We start from the raw sequence: 11,291 nt of genomic DNA, 5'->3' as shown, positions 1-11,291 counted from the left end.
CATTAGCGGGGTCCACTCCAGAGATCCATACATCGCAGCACGATCTTCAATCGATAGCTGTAAGAACTCTTCAGCACCGGTTGACTGCCCTCTTGAGTAGGGAGGTAGATACGTCGCGGCCAAAATCGCTCCGTGCACTACGACGACCATATCTCGACCATTTCGCGAGAGCATAGCAGAGTTTACCCTCTGCTCGAGCGAGAGCAACAGCCTAATCCGACATACTCTTGTCAGCCACCGTTCTCCACTTCCTCGCCCTTCAGTTTTACGGCCTTCGATCGCGAACAAGTCGATGTCGAGCCCACCATCGCAAAACTCTGCAGCATAATCGCCGACAGACCATCCTGACAAACCGCTGGGGAGCTCTCGGTAAGCGCGTAGGCGCCCATCAAGCACCAACTCCATCATTGACGTATCGCGTAGCTTCGAGAGCGCGGATCCTACGGACAAGTAGGACATATTATCTTCAACCTCGACATCAACGCAGCCGAACTCGCGGATGAACTGTGCGATACCGACGATATCTAATCCAGGTGACGTGACTCGATTACAGCGCACTGTCAAAGGGTCCAGTAACCAACGGTGATTCCAAGCGTTCTGAAGACGGGTGACACTGCTCGCACAGCGTTGCTGGATCAGGTGTTGACCAAGTCGAATGTGCGACTCGAGCACTTGAGCCCTATACAATCGAAACACGCTGTTCAGAGTATCCGAAAGCGATCCAGGACTCTGCTGTCCCATCAATAAAGCCGACATCTCCCGTCGGAGAATCACGAAGCGTGCCTGCCCGTACACGAGTGATAGCACATCGTCCACGAGGTCGGGCAACGATCCACATGTGTCGCTCTTTCCAGGCTGTACACCGCAAGCCTCGCGCAGAACGCCACTAACGTAGTCGTAAATGTGAGAAACAAGAAGCACGAAATGCCCCCGGAGCTGTGATTCACTTGCTGTGTCTTTTTCAACCTTGACAAACGAACGGACGATGCGTTGCACTGTGCAAGACAACTGGGTTCGAATGAGTAGATAAGCGGTCATTGCAATGATTGCACTTCGACGGCTTGGCCATTCTGACTGCGAGGATATAGCCGGTGGAGTGAACACCTCCTTCAACAGGGCGCCTATAGTGTCTTCGACTTGGTCACCAGTACTCGGTTTTGAGAAACGAAGAGCATCTGCTACATGTAGCCAACTTGAACACAGGTGGCTAATGGATCCTGAGTCAATACCAGCGTCGCCCAGAGATACACACTGCAGGAATCGCCACAGGATTAGCAAGTGCTGACATTTCTCAAGAAAACCAGGGCAGAGTGCGTCAGCCTGCCGTTGCCATAAGCTTGAATCAACGTCAATATCATCACTGATAGCGCTGTCGTTTGCTCCCGTAAGTCTGCGCTCCCTGTCACGACAGCCATTGCAGGCGGAAAAATCGCATCTTTCTGCTGGGAATTCTTTGCAAGGTTGTCGCTGTCGTTGCTGCCACGGCAGTGGGGATTTTACACGCTTCTCTGGTACCACGTCGTTTTCGTTATTGACTGGGATTTCAGTGGCGCGATATCGTCGATACGACGCTAGCAGGAAACCTGGTGACGCGTGGCGCGCGAGTACCAGCGCATCCCGATACCCAGAACTATTCGCGTGCGATGGCGAGATATCCGTGTTGGCTGACTGCAATCGGAAAGTGTACACCACTAGGTGGTGTGTCATTTCGCGCTGTGTTCGCGTGACGCTGCTGTCATAGCTGTAAAACCATTTGGGAGACGTATCATTGTTCAGCGAGTACAATATACATTTCTGCGTTTCATATCGTCGCCAATGTACATACAGTTGTGAGCTTGTTGGTCAGATGAAGTCACTGTGCCGCCTTATCTCTCTTACCTTTGGAAGTCCCAAGCGCTGTTCATCGCTCTCTCGTTCTGCTCGCATCCACACCTCACCCTTTCCTTCACCTTGATCACCGACCATCTTCGCGGGTAGTGGTACGGTTTCCCCAACGTCCAGCCTCAGTTTCTCCTGGTCGGTATCTTCATCTCCTACCGCTGGAGCGCCTAGATTTCGAGCCAGCTCGGCTAAGCTCTCCGGCCACAGCGGAGCCACTCGAGACGGCTCAAAACGAGCACACACTACGATGTCATCCAGCTGTAGAGCACTCACGTCCGTTGAGAAGGTCACCAGCACATGCACCGAGCATCCGCAGTAACTCCGTTTAACGTGCTCAGGACAGCAGTGAGGAAAGCAGCGGAGGAGCTACACAACACCAATTGCACACGTCACTTTTCAGCTGACTTCTCAGTGGTTCGAAGCAGTAGGGCGTACCTTGACGCCTCGCTCTCGGTTGCTCCTACAACGAACACGAGGGTTTAATAAAAAAATACACAGAATGAGTCAATGCGGCATTGACTCAATGCTTGTGCAGCTTAAGGAGCACAACAGACACGAGGGCACTACCCTACCTGATGTATTCTCGACGGAAGAGCGGGTGGACCTCGGCGCTGCAGCCAAGCCGCAGGAAGCGGCAGGATTCGACTCGAACCATACCTGAGTGTCTCGAGTGAAACGACGGACTGGGGGGACATCCCGAGCTGGAGTTACGTCCACGAGTGGTACTTCGACCGTAATAGACCAAGTGATATCTTGCGCGGACTGCGAGCACATGGAAACTGTCAGGACTCCTGACTCAGGAGTGTCCCCAGTCGTGCCCCCAGTCACGAAATGAAGGTGGCTGGTCCGACGTTAATACTGCCGAGATGTTGCCGCGTCGAATCATCGTTACTTGATGGCTTAGCTATTCCGCAAGTAGGCTTAAACGTTAATGCGTCGATATTCACGAGGAGATCGCGACGCGGCAATAACAGTTATTGCTTCAAAAGCGAGGCCAACCGAGCTCTCGCTCGCTTGTCATCATCTCATCGTTCGATGGCGGCATCTTGCAGTTCCGCCTTGATTCTCAAGCTCTGGCCTGATCACTTGGCTCGATCCTGTCTGGAGCAATGCTCAACGACACCCTGCGCTCAATGCGTAGAGAATTGATCTACCAGCGTGGTTGTATCGCTTCGTCACGGACGGCAGTCTTCTTCTCCAGACGGCACACAAGAGTCGTAGACGCCACAAGATAATCACCTAGGCTGAAGGCTTCGCATCAGCAGAAAGGCTGGACGTTACACTGGGCGGTATTTCGTCCACATAGTTTTCCGCATTTCTGAAGGTGCTACTCGACCGCGCGAATGCACACAGTGTTATCTCTCGAATTGACGAATTAGGCTCGGCCAAGCTCGACGGACCTAGCACACAGGCAACAGAGGCGTTAATTAAGAAATCATAGCGCTGTCAGATGTGTTCTTTCTTACCTTTGGAGCTCAAGTGCCTTGTGCTCACTACGAAATTCGTCTGCCACTGCACCCAAGTAAACACACCCGCCACTATGTAGATCGATAGATCTGTCCCATTTCACGCCGTAGCTCTCGTCGGGGGCGAAACACGGAGTGAGGCTTTGCGTGTGTTAGATGTGTGACAGACGCTCGCATAAAGAAACGCGCTTGTCATCCCGACCCCCGCCCGTGAACTCGACGACGGCAGTGTCTGGGCATCTCCGACGCAGGCGGGCTCTGCTTCGCATATAGTAAGAGGAGAGATCTGACACACATGTGTAGCAGTGTCATCCGTCCCTGCAGCATTGTGGGACATCATCCAAGCATCCCGCGAGCAGAGGCCCACGAGAGCTAAAAACAACCCAACTTGCGAGCTCTCGCCAAGCAAGCGAGCAAATGTCTTCATTGTCAGCGTATCCTTTAGTAAACTTCACCTCGCACGGCCCGGGATGCCTCAACTGTCCCCGGAGCTGGGCTGGTTTTTGCTGTGGCATTAAATGCTGCTGCAAATCACTCATATCGGATAACGCCATACCAACATTGTCACCTGCGGGAAAACTTATCGCTCCAAGATGCCCACAAGACCGCCGATACGACACAAGCAGAAAGGCAGGCGAGGAGAGCCGCGCAAGAACAAGTGAGTCGTAGCGATCCGAACTGCTGTCTGTCTGCTGTCGCATCGTCTGCTGTCCTCCACCCTCGCGTAATGCCGGATGCACGGGGGAAACGTAGGCGACAAGGTGGTGTGTCATCTCGCGCTGCGTACGCGTCACGCTGCTGTCGTAGCTGTACATCCACTTGGGAGACCTAGCTGGGTTGAACACATACAAGGCTGTGTTGTTGAGACACCCCACACGAACAACGTTAGCTCCTCGGCCGGATTAGCACATTGCGTACACCTTGGGGAAGGCTCGATGCCTCTCGCTGCTCTCTCTTCTCGCGCGAATCCACCCAGAGCTACCAGTGACGACCGACTCGTCTGCATCATCATCAGCAAACAAGCTTGCCGGTAACGCTATCGTCTCGCCAATGATCAGCCCGCGCTCCCACGACGATCTCCTCCAGCGCTCACGTACACCGAGAAGGTGACCAGCACGTGCACGGAGCTCCTGCTGTAGTTGCGCTTGAGTTCTCGGGGCAGCAGTGAGGGAAGCACCGCAGTAACTGAGATTGAGGCACATTCAGGGAGGCGACTCACCATTATAAGCCGTAATCAGCTGTGTAAGTCCACAAGGACTGGTTCACTGTTGGTCATTTCACGCTGCCAGTACGTGACATATTCGCGTCGAAAGAGCGGGTGCTCCTCTTGACCGCAGCGACGCGGGCCGTCTCAAAAGCTGGCGAAACGATGTATAAATATATGTCGTCTAAATGGGCGCTGTTTACAATCCACCAATCACATTTGGTTATCGTGAATTTCATTCAGTGTCGAAATCGCCATGACACAGTCGAAGATAACTACGGCTGTAAGGTGCGACGCCTTCAGGGGATCAATAGGAGCTTCTGAGGAGCTTTAACGTCAAGAGCTGTGGAGGGATCAGCGCCGACAAGGTAGTTTTCTAAGATAGCACGTTGCGAAATCGTGCCTCCGCAGTTTTGTTGTTACCGTAATTAAAATTGAGCTCAGGAAGGGAGCAACATCAAGTACGGCATGCTATACTCAAACCAGCACCATCTCGTACGGTTCTAACTGCTATTGGAGACTCCAGCAAATAGGTTAGTGGTTCTCCAACTTGGAGCACCAATTTGTTACTTCCCCCCTTGTCTTTACTTCTGGCAGTAGCAAGATAAGAATATATTGACGCTATGGGTTTCTGCCTCTTTGCTGTTTTATCTGCATTTGAACCTGTCGGCGCCGCCGTATCTGTCCTTCCACTGGCGTTTTGCTGTGGCATAACGCGAACTGCGTCAAATACGTCTACGAAACTTCAGGACGAGGATTCACTATGTTTCGGGATGTACGGTTTCCGTCAAAATATAAACTTCTTTTTAAAAAGGTGTGAATTTCTAAAGTGTGTGCTTTTCTCAACAAAACACAAGTTTGTAAAAGAAATAAATACGAAAGTACCTTGTAAAAATAACTCAATTTAAATAAAAGCGATTTGCAAACAAATCGCTGATTATATTAAGTATACACAAATCTTATTCTGGGAAGGCACAGAGCTCGCGATGTGCTCACCCAGGGCAAGTAAGGAGGGCTTATCAGCAGGCCTCTCAAAATTAGGCAGAAATACCTACCTACCTAATTTGACCTCGATTAGGCATTTTGGAAAAGTCTGAATAGGTAGTTCTTAAGTAGTTAGATACAAATGGCTCAAATCCCAGTTAGGCATGCAGGTGGTGTACTTTATTCAAGTGAATAGCTACGTGGACTCCTAGCGACGCGTTCAGCTAGATCGAGCAAAAAGAAGTACTGCAGCGACTGGAGTTGGCCTTCCATTGCATAGTTGGTTAGAGCTGTTCTCTGCCGGTTCTTGATTGGGATCCATTTTTGTCGCTGCTGTAGAGGGGTGATTTTAGTTTGCACAAGGACAGTGTTGACACAGCGGTTTGCACCAGTGACTTTAGGCTGTGGTGCGGTCTGTTGGTCTCTACGAGCACCTTTCTTAGACCCTCGCCTTCATCCTTTTGTCTTCCCCATTCGTGCTAGGAAGTGGAGAGCGCCGAAAGGTGAAATGCACAGGCAGCGACGCGAATAGACTGCGAGCTAGGGTGGTTTCAGGCATGTCCGCAATTAGGTATTTTGAAAAAATAGGATTAGGCATTTTGCACTTTCCCCTCACACACTACCTAATTTTGAGAGGCCTGCTTAGGGGCGGGTCGCAGTCAAAACAAGAGGTCGCAGAAAGAGAACCCGCCAATCAAACGACCCCTCACCTCTTTTTGCATGTACACTCCCAACAAGAGGTAGTGGAGGTCTTTTGGTCTCTTTTTCTGTTATAGACACGCATTGACAGATCTATCGTAACATTTGTCATTCTCTCGTCATGAATCCAGGCGACACGACTCTGGCATGCGCAGCGGCCTCGATATGTGTGCTTGCTGTCGTCGTCTCCGACAAACGCACGTGGCCCGAGCCTCCGCAACACCAGTATACCGTGCCGCGAGCTGACTGGGATATGATTCGGTCCCAACAAGTCTTCTCCGTGGGCTGGTTCTGACGGCATATACGCTGCACTCGTAGGCTTCTTCTGCGCGGCTGGCCATGCTTAACTGTGAGCAAAAGTTACACTGACTCGCATATAAATTTCTTAAGGGAAATGCGAAAATGTGCTGTGACCCGACCTCCACTTTATTTGCAATAAAAAAACCAAAAAGAGAAGAGGTGCGACCCGCCCCTTATCAGACCTTGGGGCCCCAAGCTCAGACGACGACGTAAGTTTGCGCAAGCGCGATCCACCAGCTGCTTACTTCTGATTTTCTAGTGCTTAAATATAACATGAGTTCCAAAGTCTTGATCAGTTTTTTTAAACAATGACATGTACAGATACTAAAACTGTTTTTTTTTCGGAATAAACTAGTTTTGACAGTCAGCCACATTGCTGACAGATAAACCATTTGCCACAGGTGTCATCGCTTCTTATCGGCTATGCAAAAGAGCAGGTATTGTATTGAACCTCGACTGGATGGGCCAACATAGCAGCATAATTTGTAAAACAAACAGGCTATTCAAAATAACAGGCATCAAACACGGACAGCTCTTCATCACCGCTAGTCATATTTAACAGGGTATGTGATAAGCCAATATTGACATCTGAGTGGCATTCGCCTACAGTTTACTACCGTTTAGAAAAAATAAATTGGATCTCCATTTTTAGGTTGGATTGCGCCTTTGGTCTCTGATTTAGAAAATGGCAATCTAGCGCGACAGAGTAGCACTACAAAAGTGCGTTCAGGACAGAATTAGAAATCCGTAATCATGCCTCTAAAACAAGAAGCACCCTTACTATCTCATCAAACCCTGCATCTGTTGATACCGGGTACATTCGATTCGGAACGTACCTCTACAAACGAATATCACACGAGGAAACCATCCGCACTACTCACAAACTTGTATATCAGCGGAAGTATGCAAAACAGGTTCTCCCGGATCCAGAAGGATCTATGGCGCGATCTTGTGTCCGCCTGTTTGGCAGACTCGCCGAGTTAATTTCGGGAATGGGTTATTCCCGTCCTAATTTCGGGCGCCCCATCGGGTTCCAGACTTTATTTTCGGGTTCTAAACGGGTTCCAGACTTATTTTCGGGCTCTCAAGCGCTACTTTCGGTCCCGAAACTAGCGAGCTGCCACCCACCAGCGCCTGGTGTCACCATTATTGAACGCGATAAGAAGACCCTAGCCAGGCACGAATTGTATAACGTATTGCTCTCTTCGGAGCACCAGCTCTATGGCTTTCTCTACGGTTGCTCCTCCACCTTGCTGCTGCTCGTTGGTTTGTATGGCTCGAACGTGCTGTAGCCCTTGTCGCCCATGGCGGCGTCCCAGAAGTACTTGTAGTCCGGCACGGGGTTCACGGGCCAGTCGTTCTGGAAGCGCTCGGCCAAGTCCGGGTTGGAGATGAAGAGCCGTGCGAAGCCCACGAAGTCGGCGGCGCCGCTACGAATGACGCCCTCGGCGGTGTCGCGCGTGTAGCTGTTGTTCGCCATGACGGTTCCCTTGAAGGCCTTCTTGGCGTCGAACACGGTCAGCGTGCGGCTCTCGCTCGAGTAGCCGAATCCGAAGCCGTCCAGCATGGCGAGGTACGCAAGTCCGTGCTCCGACAAGCGCTCGAACGCGTACGTGAACATCTCGTTGTTGTCCTTGCTACCCATGCCGCCGAAGACACCGTTGGGTGACAGACGCACGCCAATGCGTCCGGCGGGGTACACCGTCTTCAGGGCCTCCACAACCTCGTGGAGGAAGCGGTAGCGGTTCTCGAACGATCCGCCGTACTTGTCCGTGCGCTGGTTCGTAGCCGACTGCAGGAACTGGTCGACGAGGTAGCCGTTGGCGCCGTGCACCTCCACGCCGTCGAAGCCCGCGCGCTTGGCGCGGATGGCGCACTGGCGGTACATCTCGACGACGTCGGGGATCTCCTCGGTCGTGAGCGCGCGCGCCTTCTCGAAGCCGGTGCGTTCGCCGCTGGCATTGCGCGTCGAGCCGTCAACGTACTGCGTCGCCGAGGCGGACACGACCTCGTTGGTCGGGTGGAAGGACGGGTGCGACTGGCGGCCCATGTGCCACAACTGCAGGAAGATCTTAGTGCCCTTGGCGTGCACGCGATCCACGAGCTCCTTCCAGACGGCCTCCTGCTCGTCCGTGTAGAGCGCAGGGGCGCCATACCACCCGAAGCCCTGCTCCGAGATGCCGCAGCCCTCCGTGATGAGAAGGCCGGCGCCAGCACGCTGCTCGTAGTACACGATGTTGCGCTCCAGCGGCACGTGCGAGTCCGGGTCCGAGCGCGCGCGAGTCGTGGGGCCGTACACGATGCGGTTCTTGAGCACGAGGTCCTTGGACAGCTCCAGCGGCGTGAAGAGTTTGTAGTCGGCGGTGACGGAGGACATGGCTACTGCAGGGTGCTGCTCGGTTGAGGGTGTACGCGTTGCTCGCTGCTTGTGAGGCACTCGGCGAATTGGAGAATGAGAGGTGGGAGTCGGCGACAAATGAGATCCTTCATGTAGCACCGCCTGAAGTGCAGGCGGTGAGCTGCAAGGTTGAATGGGGGATCCGATGCGTTATCGTCGCGGTTGACGCAATGGTGCGCGGACAGGAGCAGGGTTACCGTCAATGCACGCGGATTACAAAAACGCTCTACCGTTCACGCCAACAAAGCGCTGAATGTAAGCGTGCCAATCATCGAAATTAATCCTACATGTAGCGAGCGCGGATTCGCAAGAAATTTGTGCGAAAGGACGCACTGCTCTCGAGTCTCCTCTTCAAACCATTTCGGCATATTACCGCTCACCGGCCACCGATTCGGAGGTGAGGGCAATACATGTATAGTTCTATTTGTTTGTTTAAGCGGATAGCGTCGGTGGTACTCAGGGCAAACTCTTCTTCAGCCCCACATACCGCATACTCCCCTCACCGCTCCAGTACAAGAGTAACCTTGAGTAGTCGACGTTTGGCAATCACTTGCTTTCGTACACGTGACATCGATCCTCGCTTCGCAATCACTTGCTTTCGTACAAACCCGCGCTTGCCAGGATCAATTTCGATGATTGGCACGCTGCGACAGTCGTACATTCAGCGCTCTGTTGGCGTGAACGGTAGAGCGTTTTTGTAATCCGCGTGCATTGACGGTAACCCTGCTCCTGTCCGCGCACCATTGAGTCAACCGCGACGATAACGCATCGGATCCCCCATTCAACCTTGCAGCTCACCGCCTGCACTTCAGGCGGTGCTACATGAAAGATCTCATTTGTCGCCGACTCCCACCTCTCATTCTCCAATTCGCCGAGTGCCTCACAAGCAGCGAGCAACGCGTACACCCTCAACCGAGCAGCACCCTGCAGTAGCCATGTCCTCCGTCACCGCCGACTACAAACTCTTCACGCCGCTGGAGCTGTCCAAGGACCTCGTGCTCAAGAACCGCATCGTGTACGGCCCCACGACTCGCGCGCGCTCGGACCCGGACTCGCACGTGCCGCTGGAGCGCAACATCGTGTACTACGAGCAGCGTGCTGGCGCCGGCCTTCTCATCACGGAGGGCTGCGGCATCTCGGAGCAGGGCTTCGGGTGGTATGGCGCCCTGCGCTCTACACGGACGAGCAGGAGGCCGTCTGGAAGGAGCTCGTGGATCGCGTGCACGCCAAGGGCACTAAGATCTTCCTGCAGTTGTGGCACATGGGCCGCCAGTCGCACCCGTCCTTCCACCCGACCAACGAGGTCGTGTCCGCCTCGGCGACGCAGTACGTTGACGGCTCGACGCGCAATGCCAGCGGCGAACGCACCGGCTTCGAGAAGGCGCGCGCGCTCACGACCGAGGAGATCCCCGACGTCGTCGAGATGTACCGCCAGTGCGCCATCCGCGCCAAGCGCGCGGGCTTCGACGGCGTGGAGGTGCACGGCGCCAACGGCTACCTCGTCGACCAGTTCCTGCAGTCGGCTACGAACCAGCGCACGGACAAGTACGGCGGATCGTTCGAGAACCGCTACCGCTTCCTCCACGAGGTTGTGGAGGCCCTGAAGACGGTGTACCCCGCCGGACGCATTGGCGTGCGTCTGTCACCCAACGGTGTCTTCGGCGGCATGGGTAGCAAGGACAACAACGAGATGTTCACGTACGCGTTCGAGCGCTTGTCGGAGCACGGACTTGCGTACCTCGCCATGCTGGACGGCTTCGGATTCGGCTACTCGAGCGAGAGCCGCACGCTGACCGTGTTCGACGCCAAGAAGGCCTTCAAGGGAACCGTCATGGCGAACAACAGCTACACGCGCGACACCGCCGAGGGCGTCATTCGTAGCGGCGCCGCCGACTTCGTGGGCTTCGCACGGCTCTTCATCTCCAACCCGGACTTGGCCGAGCGCTTCCAGAACGACTGGCCCGTGAACCCGTGCCGGACTACAAGTACTTCTGGGACGCCGCCATGGGCGACAAGGGCTACAGCACGTTCGAGCCATACAAACCAACGAGCAGCAGCAAGGTGGAGGAGCAGCCGTAGAGAAAGCCATAGAGCTGGTGCTCCGAAGAGAGCAATACGTTATACAATTCGTGCCTGGCTAGGGTCTTCTTATCGCGTTCAATAATGGTGACACCAGGCGCTGGTGGGTGGCAGCTCGCTAGTTTCGGGACCGAAAGTAGCGCTTGAGAGCCCGAAAATAAGTCTGGAACCCGTTTAGAACCCGAAAATAAAGTCTGGAACCCGATGGGGCGCCCGAAATTAGGACGGGAATAACCCATTCCCGAAATTAACTCGGCGAGTCTGCCAAACAGGCGGACAC

General features: G+C 53.7%; 2 protein-coding genes across 2 annotated transcripts; both read right to left on the bottom strand.

The window, feature by feature from the left end:
* Nucleotides 1-1,772: 1,772 nt before the first annotated feature.
* IUM83_12387 (uncharacterized protein) lies at nucleotides 1,773-2,536 on the bottom strand (the record flags this gene model as incomplete). Its single annotated transcript, XM_067937008.1, has 5 exons — nucleotides 1,773-1,794; nucleotides 1,879-1,916; nucleotides 2,155-2,247; nucleotides 2,317-2,341; nucleotides 2,454-2,536. The coding sequence occupies 5 exons, from the start codon at nucleotides 2,534-2,536 to the stop codon at nucleotides 1,773-1,775; spliced, it is 261 nt and encodes an 86-aa protein (XP_067785195.1).
* A 5,229-nt stretch (nucleotides 2,537-7,765) lies between these two features.
* On the bottom strand, nucleotides 7,766-8,911 carry IUM83_12386 (12-oxophytodienoate reductase; the record flags this gene model as incomplete). Its single annotated transcript, XM_067937007.1, has 1 exon — nucleotides 7,766-8,911. The coding sequence occupies one exon, from the start codon at nucleotides 8,909-8,911 to the stop codon at nucleotides 7,766-7,768; it is 1,146 nt and encodes a 381-aa protein (XP_067785194.1).
* Nucleotides 8,912-11,291: the final 2,380 nt, after the last annotated feature.

Source organism: Phytophthora cinnamomi, assembly GCF_018691715.1.
Source record: "Phytophthora cinnamomi strain GKB4 chromosome Unknown Contig81, whole genome shotgun sequence".
NCBI classification, from domain to species: Eukaryota; Oomycota; class Peronosporomycetes; order Peronosporales; family Peronosporaceae; genus Phytophthora; species Phytophthora cinnamomi.
Note: the sequence above shows the minus strand (reverse complement) of the source record. Positions and strands in the feature narration are given on the sequence as shown.